General features: G+C 31.9%; 1 protein-coding gene across 2 annotated transcripts; it reads right to left on the bottom strand.

Annotated features, from left to right (window-relative positions):
- Positions 1 to 1,956: 1,956 nt before the first annotated feature.
- Positions 1,957 to 4,940, bottom strand: LOC107959769 (transcription factor TCP5). 2 transcript variants are annotated; one of them, XR_001700927.2, is made up of 3 exons: positions 4,685 to 4,940; positions 3,245 to 4,342; positions 1,957 to 2,232 (listed from the first exon to the last, which is right to left on the bottom strand). XR_001700927.2 is itself a non-coding variant. In XM_016895906.2 (2 exons), the coding sequence occupies exon 2, from the start codon at positions 4,225 to 4,227 to the stop codon at positions 3,298 to 3,300; it is 930 nt and encodes a 309-aa protein (XP_016751395.1). In that variant the 5' UTR covers positions 4,228 to 4,342; positions 4,685 to 4,940; the 3' UTR covers positions 3,036 to 3,297. The 2 variants fall into 2 exon arrangements, 1 of the variants encoding a protein (XP_016751395.1); XM_016895906.2 differs by lacking the exon at positions 1,957 to 2,232 and having other exon boundaries at positions 3,036 to 4,342.
- Between the last annotated feature and the right edge of the window lie 10,947 nt (positions 4,941 to 15,887).

Raw genomic sequence — 15,887 nt, 5'->3', positions numbered from 1 at the left:
ATAGGGTAATCTCCTCAATATTATTGATAGACCTTAAGGATATATATATATATATACCGTAGTAGTTATGTAAGAACCAAATACAAACTACGTGTTAGTAAAGTTTCCTTTTTTTAATGTTTGGTTGGAATGAAGGGAATATTTATGTTTTTCACAGGAAACTTTAACGAATTTATGGTTACTTCTAATAAAATTGATTTTTTATAGAAAAAAAAGGGACTTTGATGTGTTGCCTTCTTTATTCCCTTGGAATTATGATATAATTCAAGTTCTCATAGTTAAGGTGACATTAACAAGCTAAAGATTTGTGATAGTGGGTTATGTTTGAGGCTGAATTGCAGGGCACTTAGGTTATCTTCCTTTGTTTATAGTTTGAATCTAATTTTCTTCCCCTTTTTCCAATAACTTGTAAATAAATTTGGTAATGATTTATCTTTAATAAAATTATTATTTTGATGGAAAAGACACAAACAAGACTACATATTCATTAAAGAAAATGTTGCATGAAGAAAAAAAAAACTTGTAGAATCATAAATCATAATCATTCTACATATATTTCTTAATAGTTTATTTCAGCCCAAAAACTACTTTGTATATTTTTTGAATCTAAAAATATAATTTTTTTTATATATATAGAGTAGTAAAGTTAGAAAATTTTTTTTGAGGGTATCGGAATTAAGTTGTATATTTTTATGACAGTAAAAGTGAAAATTCATCATTTTAATAGCCTATATCTTTAAAATTTTTAAAGGATTAAATTAATATTTTCTTATTTTTGGAGAGGTCAAAGTATAATTTTATCATATACTAATTTCAAAATTTTAAAATTATAAAAGAATTAAAAGTGTTAAGGGGTTCGATGCCCCTGCCAACACCCCTTAACTCTACCCCTATATATATATATATGTATAAATATATATGATAAGTTTTTATTCAAAGTAATAATGTATAATACTTTCTTATCAATATTAATAGTAAAATGTTTATTAAATTAGTATTGGAAACTAATTCAATTATAAAAATTTTAAAAATTATTTTAAAAAATAAAATGTTGTTATAAGCATGTTTATTCTTTTAATAGTTTACTAGATAGACACAATTTGTGAAAAAAATTAAATAGAAAATATATTTATTGAAAATTTATATAAAAATCAATAGTAATTTTAGTTGAATCTTATATGATGGCATGATAGTTAGGATATTCACTGCTTTAGATGTTACTTAGGTTTGAGTCTCGCTAATTGTATTTGTTGCTCGGATTTTACTCTATTATTATTTTCTAATTAAATTGGTGCTTGAGTTTCGATAAAAAAGGTTATACTTGAGTAACTCGTGACACAAACTCAATACTTTTTTTGTAATAAATAATAAAAAGTTTTAAATATAGCATAGATATAAAATCTTAAAAGAAATAGGAGTGATCTCTAGCAGGGGGCTAAACCAGGGGGTTGGCAGGGGCCCGACCCCCCTAAAATGGAAAATTTTCTATTCAAGCTCTTTAAAATTTTTAAAATTTTAAATTAATAAAAGTAAAATTACACTTTGGCCCCTTAAATATGATAAAAAATTGATTTAATCCTTTAAAAATCATAAAAATAAACCCTATTAAAATGATGAAATTGTATTTTTACTATTGAAAAAATTACAATTTAATTTTAGCTCCCTAAAAAAAAATTTCTAACTTTGCCCCTGATCTCTAACCTACTACTTAAAAACTAATATCCTTTAAAATTAAAACCCTAAAGATAAATAATATATATTTTTGTGATAATCTTATTTTCACTTTTCTGTAATAAATTATATTATATAAATAATGAAAAAAAAGACAAAAGGACTGTTTATAGTAATATAACGAAAGAGCTAATCAAAGATACTGCATGCAAACATACTCAAACACTCACAAGTCACAACTGAACTGAAAAGATATGAATATCTCAATTGCTATTCTTCGTTAATTGGAAATAAATCTTTTTTTATTAATCTTTTTCAAGAACCACTTTTACCATACATATCTATATGTTCCAAAACTATGAACATTCCAAATATCACCATCATCTTACTTAATTACATTAGCATTAGCAAAAGCCTTAATCTTAAGTCATCTTCTTTATTAGAACTGAAAGAGACCAATAAAGCATTAATCTATAGCTAAAATTTCAATTTCTCCTGCCATATTATATGCTGAGCTATCTGCAGCTTTCCATTTCACTGTACAAAACCCTAGAAAGCAAGCTGTAAGCAGCACCGCCAGCAATTTCAGAAATTTGAACTGAGTGTAAGTTCCAGATACATATATGTGTTGGATATAAACACATAAGAAAACACAGATACAAAATATAATTCTTCAAAAAAAAAATCAGAATAATATAGCTAGTCCAAGGTAAATGTCGCAATAGAGCAACTTTTGACTTGAATTAGATGTGAGGGCAGCTGGTTAGTATACATCCATATCAGGCTTTTATTTTTTGTTTCAAGGTCAATGAAGGACCAGAGAATAAATTAACTTTCTGGTTTCTGAAACTACTAAATGTTTAGCTTTTCTTATTTTTTATTTCTTTCAATGTATTTTCTCTTATATCTGTGTTAATTAAGGATCACAACCTATCTTTCCATTTCGTGACAGTCCCTCAAATGTGGTCCTTATCAACCCTACTTTTACCTTAATGTAATTAGATCTTGTGCAAAGAAGTACTGCCTAAAATCCCTTCATCTATCTAAATGAACTAAATGATGTAACATAATCTAATTTTTGGATAGTTTTATACATAATCTCACTATACATATATAGAATATGAAGAAGAATGATATAAAAGGTTTAATTACCAATCCTTCCTATAAAAATGAAAATATATCTTAAATTTGCCAAAGATAATAAGAAAATAGCTGATCTCTCTTTTGACAATATATTTGTGACATGCATACATCTTGTGCAACATTTCAACATAATTCTATTGCATTTCATTCATCATTCAGTCCCAAAATCAAATCAAGAACTATATGAACACTTTGGGGCGTTAATTATATCCCAATATATATTATCAAACTACACATACAGCTCATATTTATAGTTAAATTATTTTTAACATTTGCTTTCAAATATATGAAGATATGATCTTTTCCAATCACCCCAAAAAAAAAAAAAGTTAAATGAAATCAAACCTATAAAACTCAATTGTCTGCTTCTCATTTCCAGGAAGTAGAATTTCTTTGAAATTATATGTAAATATATGGATTCAAACAGTACCTTTTTCTTCATATAAATATCCTCAGGCAAGCCAAGGGGTTCCTCCTTTCTTGTCACTTAGAAGGAAACTCATCTTCTTTACCAGGCTGACTTCCATTGATGTTGAGAGAATGGGGAAGAAGCCTTGGAGCGATACTCAAATGAAAGGGTCTGAGATCAGGTTGGGTGATTGAGTATTGTGGAGGGTTAGCAAAAGGGTTTTGAGCACCTGAGCTCAGCATTTGGAAATGGTTTTGAGAACCAGATGATAGAGATAAGGTGGATGACAATGGCACAACATTGAAATTGTGTACTTCTTCAGTCTGGGGTGCTACAAATCCATGGCTTCCTAAATGTGGTAAAGGAAAATTGGAAGGTTCAAAATGATAATAAGAACCATATGGCATCGGCATTGGCATTGGCATTGACACTGCATTGTTTAACAGCGCTGGCATAGGAGAATGATTGGATCTTTGTAAACCATAATCTGTTTGAACTTGATGACCTTCACTTGCATCTTCATCTCTTTTGCTCCCTTTGCTTGATTCCCTCACAATATCTTTGGATTTAGCTCTCCAAAACCCTCCCGTAGGATCTTGTTTGTTTGGTTGCTGAGAAGCATTTAGGGGCATTTGAGGGTTAAGGGCAAAGTTACCTTGTGGTATTGGGAGTGGTGGGAGTTCCTCAATTTCATGTTTAGCTTCATTAAGCAACCAATCGACAACTTTACTTGGCTGGTTAAGTCCAAGTCTGTCTTGAAGATCATACAATTGAATTGCAGTAGGGACTGAAAGCCTCACCCTCCGGTCCCTCAATCCTCTAATGGTGAAAACTTTACTGTGCCTGTCTTTTCCACCAAAGGCTCGCGAAACACGTACGATTCGAGGATCTTTCAGTCTCAACAATGGCGAAGAAGTCGATGCACCTTTACGCACCTTATTGCTGCTTTCATCTTCTTTGCCTTCTTGTATGGGAGAACCCGCTTCTTCTGAACCTGGAATCATCTTATGTCGCTCATTATTGAAGCATAAGCAGCAGCTTAAAAAAACCCAGTATTGGATCGATCCTTTTCACCACTTGAAGTGAATCTTTTTCCTTTAATTCGCTTTCCAAAAAAAGCTTCAAAATTGCATGAAAACAAAGAACAAACAAAGACGGAAAGTTGATCAATTAAACCACATATGAACAAAGCAAATAATCCCACACTAAAACAAAACAGATCCCATTTTTCTTCTTGAGAAACAAGCAAAACCTTAAATTCTATACGCTAATCATATAGAAGCTGATTCAGCTCAAATATGGGTTGCTTTAGTAGAGAAAACAGAAAACAGATATAAGGATCTAAGGAAGATCTATAGGGTAATTATATACAGAAGAAGAAAGACCAAATATTCTTTGAAATATTAGGTATTTCCTAACTTAAATTCATATATACATATATATTGAAAGATGAATGCACACCTTGAAACTTTTGATTTCTAGATTCAATCAACCCTCCTGTATATATACATATATATTGAAAGATATGTATATATATTGCCTTGCAAGAGAATATAAGTTATTATTGATGAAGTTCATTCATTAGAGAGAAAAAAAGGAAGATGCTGGAGTTGAACCGACCATTGTCCATGGAATGGAAGAATAGGAGAAAAAAAAAATAAAGCAAAGGCAGTAGGGTTGCCGCGTGGACTAATTTTGCCATATCTGTCAAACAAGTATGCTAAAGTCCATATCTTATCATTTCCTACACTTAAGCATATTTTAAGCAATCATTGCGTCAATAAGATTCATAAGAGCTTTAACCAAAAGCTTTGTAAATTCAATATATATTATATTGGAGGCTTAATGAAATGATTGCATCAAAGTGATTCCTCTAATGCTCTTAGTGTGAGTGGATCATATACCGAACAACATCAGCAATGATTGCAATTTACAATTCAAATGCCAAAAAACAAAATCTATAATATTAATGCAAGTATGTAATAGGGGACCATGCTGTACATTTCGATGAGGCATGCTTTTATCGACAACTACAAAAGGACATTGGTGACTGAATCTCTCTACCACATGGGGTTGAATCAATGCACGCCTACTCTTTTATGGAAGGTTTTTTATTTTTATTTTCAAGTGGACTAATGTTTGTTGGATCTAATAATATGATTTGAATGAATAGAAAAAAATAGATGTTAGGCTTAAAATTCGACTTGATTTCTTTGTTCTTAAATAGTCGAAAAGGGAAAGGTTTTTTTAAAGAAAAAGAAATTAAGCATGCTTTAATTTAAGGTTTTGTTTGTCAGGTTTGCCACTTCCCATTTCTTGCAATCGATTGCGAAATGTGTCAGAAGTAGAAGCTAAATTAACTGAATTTTTTTTAAAATATTAAAAACACTTGGGGAAAAAGAAAAGAAGCAAAGTCGTTGAATCGCTGTCACATAGTTAATGATCGACATATATCAGTAAAATTGATATCTAAGGCTGTCTTCAAATCAAACGGGGTTGATATGGTCATTTTTAAGAAAATGGTGTTTAATAAGTTTGAGATTTTATAATTTTGTTGTTTATTTTATAAATGAATAATAATAGAATTTGGATATATATTTTTGTTGTTAACTTAAAGTTGATTGTTTGTTTAAAATGAAAATTACAGTGGAAGTGTTAAACTGTTGTGGTCATTACGGTTTGGCACTATAAAAATTATGTAAGCAAAAATACAAACGGAGTCTAGCTCAGGGAGTAATTATACTATCTTTGTTCATAAATACAAGTGGTTCACACTCTATCACTCCCCAATAATAGAGATCTCACATTTGTATCTAAAAACTAGAAGACTCACCTCCAAATCATTCCCTTAACAATTTGGATAGTAAACAATCAATAATATTTACAATAACGGTTTGCACTCTCTCACAAAGCAATTCCACAATGAACATATTAGAATGCACTCAATAATCTCTCATACAAAACTCAGACAAGCCTCAAAGCATATATTCAATTTCGACTTGTTAACATAGAATCTAATGAATACAAAGTAACTCCTTAAAAATAGCTATTACAATTACAACTATCAAAAGTACAATCAATCGAAGATATGATTTCCTAAATAGCAACACAGTCTCGATTGATCCACCATGTTCCAAGGGTTGATTTAATTCACTCAAATCCAATCCAATCTTCAAAAGCTAATGATTGATTTCCATAGATGGACCAAAACATCTTCAATAACACAACACATTAACAGGTTCAAAAGATTTTCTTTATTAAATTACCAAATGAAATAAGACAAGTATTTACACCACCTCAGTGGTAGTCTGCGGTTGGCATTGTCGAGTGTCACTCAACATCAATCAACTTATCTTACCTCACCAATCTCCCAATTTGGCAATTTATTGAAGAAAACCAAACAATATAGGAAGCTAACTACCATAATCAACAATAACTCTTCCTCAGCACAATCCTTACTCTACTTAGTTCAACTTAGAACATAATATAGTAGTTTTAACTATCAATGTTATGTCTAAGTTTCGCACCAACAATAAAAATACTAAATTATAACTAAGTAAACAACAAATAAAGTAAAGTGCATCAAAATAAAGCATACACCATAACATAATATCATAGTTCCAAATCAATTCCAATATCACAACAAAATCAGTATCAACATCATCAACTGAGTACCATCATCTCAATTATACAGACTAGATCAAATAAGAATTCAAATGAAAAAGAAGTCATCATCACAATAAGGTTTGATTCATCTTCAATATCAACAACATCTTTTGGAAACATAAGCAACTTCATTATTAGTAGGACATATACTTCTCATATAACATGACAATAACAATAACAATCACATCATAACAACCAAAACAGACTCAACACCAACAACTTCCTTATCTACTCCCATCTATAGTTTACCCAATTTTTTGTTCAACAAGCAGACCAATCAGAATGCCAAAGATCCTTACTTTATAGACTGGACCAAGGCAAAACGAATATTGAAGAAGATGATGATTAAAATAATATAGTCTAATCAAGTATATAAGATAACTAGATTGAGCGAACAATTGTGTGAGGATCACTTGCGTTGCAAGTCATTCCTAAATGCTACCTCCTTGTCACATGAATCGATTGAATGATCCTTATCTAAGTTCGCATACTAGCTATCACACAATTATGGAAAATTTCAAAAATTTAATTTTTTTTAAAAATTTAAAATCATTAAAATTATTAAAAATGTATAAAAATTATAAAAAATATTTTTTAATATTTTAAAATTTAATTAAATGATGACATGTCAACTATGTGATAATCCACGTGTGGCAGCAAAGTTAACAAACCTGGTAACAAACATTAATTTTTCCATCTATTTTGGGTGATTTGACAAAAAAATGCAAGTTCAAGGGGTAAAAAAGGCGAAAAATTAAATAGAGGGCTAAAAAAACTTCTTTTTTTTTAAGTTGTAGGGCCAAATAAATCATTATACTTTAAAATGAAATACAACTTGTATTATCAAAATAACTTAACAACAATGTTTTCTCTCTGTGAAAACAAGAATTCTAAAACTAATCTTGTGGAAGAATTGATCCCCAAAAAGGTTCGATTCAAGGATAAATATGATAATATGCACAATGATATCATGGTCGATCAGTCAATGGATCAACCAATCTCTTGGAGAGATAAACTTGTAGGCCATTCTTCCAAATTTGGTTATAAAGAATCGGATGGAAAGAAGGATTTTGATATTTTGGAAGGGGATATCCATAAATCCTTTGTGAATGGAGTGTTTTCTATCTCTTTCTCGAAAAAGATCAATCAAATCCTCATTCAAGGTATAGATAACACAGTAGTTTTAAAACTTTTGGGTTGTAATATTGGATTTTCGATTTTGTAGAATAAAATTTATAGCTTGTGGAAGCCCTCGGCACCTCTGCACATGATGGATATTGAAAATGGGTATTTCCTTGTTAAATTCCAGAACAAGCTAGATTGTGAGAAGGCTCTCTCTGAAGGTCCTTGGACCATATTTTGCCAATACTTAACTGTGCAACCCTAGACGATGGCTTTTGAACCTTTCCAGGCTTATCCAAATGTGGTTATAATGTGGATCAGATTTCCTGAGTTACTTGGATATCTGTATAAGCATAAAATTTTGGCAGAGATAGGAGAAATGGTTGGAAACGTTGTCAAGTTATATATGAACACTGATAGCAGGGTGAGAGGTGGAGTTTGCTCGAATGACAGTCTTTATTAATTTGGAGAGGCCATTGGTGTCCCAAATTTTAATCAACGGGCGTTCACAAAGGGTAGAGTATGGATCTCTTCCGACCATTTGCTTTCACTGCGAGAGGTATGGTCATGTGAAGGATAATTGCTCTTTTATATTGTAATCATCATGGAAAAGGAAACAGCTTCATAGGAAAAGCCATCGGAAAATCACAGCATGGTCGAGGGTAGACAGGTGAAGGAAGAAGAAAATTACGGGCTGTGGATGATAGTTGAAAGGAGACCAAGGCAGAAATTTAGGTATAATGTGCAACACTCTTATGGAAATTCAGAGAGGGAAAAGGAAGGTTCTCGATTTAGGGCACTGAATAATAGGGATTTAAATTAAGAAATAAATGACAGAAATATAACAGCTTATAGGAGCAATAAAGGAAAAGATATTACTATTAAAAATCAACAAAGCAAGGAAAGTTTATATTCTGCTAACAGTCGGCAAGTAATGGATTCAAAGAACAAAGGGAAGTCTAAAGTGCTGGGCTCTAAAAATGGTTTGGGTTCAGTCACTAAAGAACTTGATAATGCTGGGCCGAATGTCGTGTCTAGCTTGGCTAATAAAAGTTTGGGTATTGGTAATTCTTCATCTGACTAGGCTCGATCTACGTTGGATCATTTATGACAAGATATGATGGCCCAAAAGTTGATGGTTGGTACAACCAGTAGCACTGGTAAACCAACGGTGGTAGGAGATTTGAGTGGCCAAGAAATTTGGGATTCAATCCCTGTTAACAATAGGCCTTCGGTGAATCTTGCAGTTCTTGGTTCAACTATGGAAGGACTCTCGACTGATGAAGTGGTTGTGGAGGTGGGTAGCCTTGACTCAGACAAATATTCGACGATGGTCTTTTCGAAAAACAAGAAAAATAGCAACACTCCCCCGTCCTCAAAGGTCGATATGGTCTTGAATCAAGTGACGTTATCCGATCGTGAGAGCGTTGTGAAAGCCAGAGGTAGGGGTTTCACAAAGAAATTAAATAAAATGTATTCAAGTAGCAGTAGCAGATTCAAAATTAATGGCAGCCAACGTGTGTTGCTAAAGGACTCTATGGTTCAATTGGCTAAAAGTATTTCAAATTTAATAAAGGAAAAACCTAGTTCAAATGGATCTCCCGGAGGTGGAGAACAGCAAAGGGGAGGTGAACTCCTTGGATAGTAAAGATGAGTTTATTAGTTTTCGCATGTTTATGTTTTTATTTGCTATTTGGTGGTTGAGTTATTTTTTATAAGTTTTATTATATATTATTTTATAATTGATATGAATTCAAATTTGAATATTTTTACTTGGAACTGTCAAGGGTGCACTAGTAGGAATTTTATCTGAGTTTTTCGAGAGTATAATGTGGAGCACCATCTTGACATTGTTTGCTTATTAGAACCAAAAGTGAGCGATAAAAAAGCAAATTATATTATTGATTAATTGGGTTTTAATTTTTCTCACCGAGTTGAGGCAATTGGTTTTTCAAGTGGTATCTGAGTAGGATGGAAAGATTCTATGTGAATTCAAATCCTTCGAAATCACTCTCAATTTATTATTCTTCGTGTTCCAAGTTCCCAATAATTCATTTCTTATTTCCTTTGTTTATAGCAGTCTAGATAGGTCAAAACGAAAGCTCATTTGGGGTGGGCTAAAATCTACAATACCTCTTTAATCGATCCTTTGGTTATTGATGGGTGATTTTAATTCCATCTTATCTTCTAAGGATAAGCAAAGTCCTTGTACCATGGATAAGAGATGTGGTTTATTTGGTAATTTTGTTGACTCTTGTGAATTGTAGGATTTGGGATTTTGCGGTCCTTTGTCAGACTTGATCGAGCTCTAGCGAATGATGCATGGATGATATTTTTTCCACAGTGTTTAGTCTCGTATCTTCTACGCATTAAATTTTACCATCGGCCTCTTCTTCTGTTTACAAGACCAGATTTGAATTTGGCTAAAGGTAGACCTTTCAGGTTTTCAGTTAGTTGGACTAAGTATAATAATTTTCTTGCCTTTGTCAAAGAAAGTGGAACTTTGCGGCAATATGTCAGATTCTTTGAATAATATTACCTCTTATGTCAAAGATTGGAACAAGAACGTCTATGGTTTCTTAGGTTCTCGTAGTGACATCTCATGAGATCACTCAACAACATTCAAAACGCCCTAGACAAGTCCGACTCAAGTTTTTAGCTAAACAAGAGATGAAAGTTCAGGATGAGTTGGAAAACATTTTTAATCATGAAGATTTACTTTAGAGACAAAAGGCTCGGTGTGACTGGATTAATTTGAAAGATAAAAATACTAAATTTTTTCATATTCGTGCGATTAAGAGAAGGAAATTTAACCGTATTACAGTCTTACGTATCAACAATGGGGAGTGGTGTTTTAATCAGTATATTTTACAAACTGAAGCAGTGGGGTTCTTTGAGAAACTTTATGGTGAAGTACCTCAAGCCTTGTGGAACTTACCCAATATTAGTTTTCCTCGTTTGAATCCTTCAGAGATTACTTTTTTGAAGGAGTTAATCACAAATGATGAGATCAAAAAGGCTTTATTTGATATGGCACCTTTAAAAGCTCCCGAAAGTGATGGCTATCATGCTTATTTCTTTCAAAGCCAGTGAGATATTCTTGGTAATGATATTTGCAACTAGGTGAAGGGAGTTTTCATTGGCAACCGATTGAGCAGAACTTGAATAATACGATGATCGTCTTAATTCCAAAAAAGGACTGTCCCAATAATTTTAGTCAGTTTCGGCCTATTAGTTTGTGTTCTGTTATGTATAAATTGGTTATGAAAGTGATTGCTAATCGACTTAAGTTAGTTTTCCCTAACCTTATTTCTTAGGAACAGGCTGGGTTCATAGCTGGCTGGAACATATCTGATAATATCATTCTAGCACAAAAAGTCATACATTCTATGTGTTGCAAGTGGAATGGGAAAAATTAGATGGCTATCAAGTTGGACTTGGAGAAAGCGTATGATAGAGTTAGTTGAGACTTTATAAGTGCTTCGTTGACGGCTGTTGGGATGCCTGAGTTCTTGCAAAAAGTGATTATGTCGGCTATACCTTTTTCTTCTATGCAAATTTTTTGGCACGGTGTGCCTACCCATAAGTTTAAGCCAGCTAGAGGAATCCGTCAAGGGTGTCCTTTATCACTTTACCTTTTTGTGCTATGCATGGATTGGTTGGGGTATCTTATTAGGTCGGTATTGATAGTGGTAGGTGGAAACCTATTCAGCTTTCAAGAGCAGGTTCAGTAATAGTTTTCAATAGTAGGTCCAGTAATCTCCCATCTTTTTTTTTACCGATGACTTGGTGACTTTTTGTAAAGCTCAATTTGATCAAGCGCGTTTACTGAAGAGCATTTTTAATCGGTTTTATGAAGTTCTGGGTCATAGAATTAGCACTAAGAAAAGTAATATTTACTTTTCTAAAGGTATTAATAATAAGCGTAACAAGATTGTTCAAATGTTCGGCTTTCAGGAATTTCAGAATCTTGGCTATTATTTAGGCATCCCTCTCCTGCATAATAGGGTAACTAAAAGTACCTTTAGTTTTGTGGTTGATAAGGCAAGATGTAAGCTTCATAATTGGGATGCGAGAAAGTTGTCCATAGTAGGGAGAATCACCTTGGCCCAGTCTGTTCTTCTTTCTATTCCTACTTATTTTATGCAGTCGATACTGATACCTAAAGGTGTTCGTGCAGAAATTGAAAGATTGGTCAGACAGTTTATTTGGGGTTGTGTTGATAGTCGACCAAAAATTTTGTTAGTGGGTTGGGACTCTATATGTCAACCACGGTCTCGAGATGGGCTTGGTTTTTAGCATTTGAGTGACAAGAACATGTCTTTTCTCATGAAGATTGGATTCAGTTTAGTTTCAAAGAGTAATGCCTTATGGGTTCGCATCCTTCAAGCTAAGTATGGATGGAAAAAGTAGATCTCAGAATCTATTAATAGGAGTTAGTGCTCGCATTTATGGTGGTCTCTTGCTAAGATATGGCTATTACTCCGTGAAAACTTAGCTTTGGCCATTGGAGATGGTACAAGTGTTCGTTGTTGGAAGGACTCTTAGATCTTAGGTATGGGTCCTCTACTTTTGAAAATTTCATCTTCTTCCAACCTTGATTTGGATTGTTTTGTTAGGGAGTTGGTCAACTCTGATGTAGCTGGAATTTGGATTTGTTTCGTGTCTGGTTGCCTGAAGATGTGATTAATATGATCATTAGTATCCCTCCTCCTCATCCTGACTCAGGATCGGACAAAGTGATATAAGCTTGATTGACATCAGGCACTTTTTTGGTTCGTAGTGCTTTATGGACTTTAAAAGAAGACACTTGGAGTTCTCGGGACAAGAATTAAAAGACTATTTGGAAATATCAGGGTCCACAGAGAGTGAGATTTTTTCTCTGGCTTATCTTTAAACAGAAACTTCTTACAAATTCGTAGCGTACGAGGAGGGGAATCGGTCAAAGTAATTCATGCACTATATGTGATCATGAGTTTAAGGACATGGTCCATGTTCTTCGTGATTGTCCAGCGGCAAAGGATGTGTGGATGCACGTGTTTTCAAATCAACTTAAGCAAAGGTTCTTTTTTGACTCATTCCAGGTTTGGATTTCATCTAATCTTTGTTGTCATGTGAGATTGTAGGATAGTGGAGTCACTTGGTCGTGCCTTTTTGGATTAATTGCTTGGCGTATCTAGAAGAATAGGAAGCTTTTTACTTTTCAAAATATCTCTTGGTCGACAACTGAAGTGGTGAAAGTCTCTATTAGTTGGGCTCGTCAATTTGAATTATACCTTAGTGGATACAAGAGCAATGTTTCCTACTTGAACCATGCTAATATTTTCGAGAGTACACGGGTGCTTTTATCTACTGATGGTGCGGTGGCGAGAGATTCTGGTCATGCAGCTACAGGAGGCGTGGTACGAGACAGGGATGGAAATTGAATTATGGGATTCGGTCGCTATTTAGGTGTTTGTTCACCATTTGAGGCTGAAGTTTGAAGCATCCTAGATGGGATCTTTTTGTTACTTAATAAAGGTTATAGACGGGCCATAATTCAGACTGATTGCCCTAAAGTAGTCCAAGCCTTGACTGATAAGGGAATAGAGGAGGCAGGGATTACTGTACTTAGAAGGACTCAATATATCATGAATTCGGAAGGTCAATGGAAGATCCTTCACATACAAATATTTTAATAAATTCAATAGTTAAATAATTAAAATATTAATCATATAAAATAATATGAAATTATTCTAAAACCACTTAAATTTTAAGTATGAATGAATCCCTACTGATGAAAATTATAAAGCCATTACTTAATAAGTTTGTAAAAGAATATAATATAATTTAATTATTTCATGACAAACTAAAAATAGAAAATAAAATATGTATGAAGGATTAAACAACTAAAAAATGTAAAACCTAAAAAGAAAGAATTTTACTTAAAATATATTTTCTATGTGATACTCTAAATCTATCTTTTAAAAGGTAAAACTTTATTGATACAATAATTAATAGATCGTACATACAGGAAAAACCCTAATAAAACGTAATTCTACCACTAGAATCTCCAGAATAGCTTATGGCATAAAATCAACCAAACCAACATAGGCAAAAAGAATATCGAGCTTCAAAGTTGGACTCTATCGATTCGAGTCTAAAAAATTTAAGCTTATAACGTCTTCAATTCAAGAGAGTCTGAGTCTAATTCTAGCTTGAGATAAATTTGATACAAAATTTGAAAAGTTTTAATTTTAAATGAAAACTCAGAACAAACATTAATAATTAATATAATTAAAATAAAATATAAATAAATAATTATTTATTTCATGAAATGTATTTATAAACATTGCATATTTATATAAAAAATTATTAATAGTACATTTTTATGTTAAATTATAAAGTGAAATAAATTTTTAAAAATTTTAATTATTATAAAACATTTTTAATAAAATAATTATATATGTATAGCAAATACATAAAATTAATAATTATTTAGCCAACAACCTTTTCACCTAATGATAAGAGCATTGTGTCATAGACATGAGAGCCTATGTTTAATCTCAAACAATCCTATTCTCCAACTACAATTGTAAAAGTAAAAAATTCAAATATATAATATATAAAATATAAATGATATAATACATTAATTTAATAATAGAAAAAAAATTATCTATACCAATACAAATTAGAAATTTCAAAAGTTGTTTAACCCCAATTGTAAAGAAAAAAAAACATATAATTTCAATTTGTTCATTTCGATGCCTGTATTTTTGTTCCGTCTACCATTACAATATTTTAGTCTAACAGGTGTTAAAACATGACATCATGTGACATGTGATCCACTATTATACTTCCACTTGACATTATTTTGTAGAAAAAAATATTAATTTTAAAAGTAAATGACCCAAAAAAGAATTAATACCTATTTTTTCTTATTTTAAAAGTAAAAAACATTTATAATAAACCCAAATCAAATATTCATTTAAAGAGAAAAGTTAAAAGCCCAAATTTTCATAAACTAATAAAATTGTAAAATGAACTAAGAAAATTATAAAATGAACAAGAGAGGAGTAAAAAAATAAAGGATACTTTAGCTTTCACTACATACAAAAAGCCTATACTTGCCATTTATTTATAGGGCTTCAACCGTCATAGGTTACCAAAAAAAAAATTAAAGTATCTTATAAATTATTTAAGGGTTACAAGATTTATAGAAGTTACTAGGAAAGTCTAGTAGGACGACAAAACATTGCTTAAAGGAAAAAAATAAAACTTGTTTTAAACTCTCTCTAATGACAACATCACAATATATTTTTGAGTTGATACATTCCAATATCGTATGCTAGTCTTTCAAACATTATGGTTGGCAATGCCTTGGTAAGATGATTTGCCAAATTATTACTTGATATATGCATGGCTGGTGTGAAATTTATTAAAGTCAATTCAACCAAGCTGCAAATTTTAAGGTTTAGAAGATCAGTTGATTTGCGACAAATTTTTGGATGGGATCCAAGTATTTATGGGTTGAGATGTATATGCATAGCGTTTGAGTAGATATCTTTTAACCTCGAAATGCAATTTGAATCACTTGATTTCGAGTTTGGGAGCTCAAGTTATGATTGTTTTAATGATGACTGACTGAACATAATTTTTGGACAGGATTATTACGAAAAATTATGAGTTTTAGGCTTTAATTAAAGTTTAAATTATACGGGGTTCGATTTTTAGGCTTAATTTTTATTATATATGAACTGAGTATTGTATTTAGTAGGTTTTATTATTTTATTATTTTGTTTAGGAGTTTTGTGTTTCTTAGTCAACAAGAAATATTAGTTTAAAACTACTTCTTATTTAGATTAATTAGAGTTTGATTATACTTGAGAGCGTTATT

The sequence above is a fragment of the Gossypium hirsutum genome, chromosome A05 (genome assembly GCF_007990345.1).
Source record: "Gossypium hirsutum isolate 1008001.06 chromosome A05, Gossypium_hirsutum_v2.1, whole genome shotgun sequence".
Taxonomy (NCBI): domain Eukaryota; kingdom Viridiplantae; phylum Streptophyta; class Magnoliopsida; order Malvales; family Malvaceae; genus Gossypium; species Gossypium hirsutum.
This window is presented reverse-complemented; position numbering and strand designations above follow the sequence as displayed.

What these genes read in the sequence shown, in the direction of transcription:
- LOC107959769 (XM_016895906.2), bottom strand. Translation starts at nt 4,227, where the DNA reads ATGATTCCAGGTTCAGAAGAAGCGGGTTCTCCCATACAAGAAGGCAAA.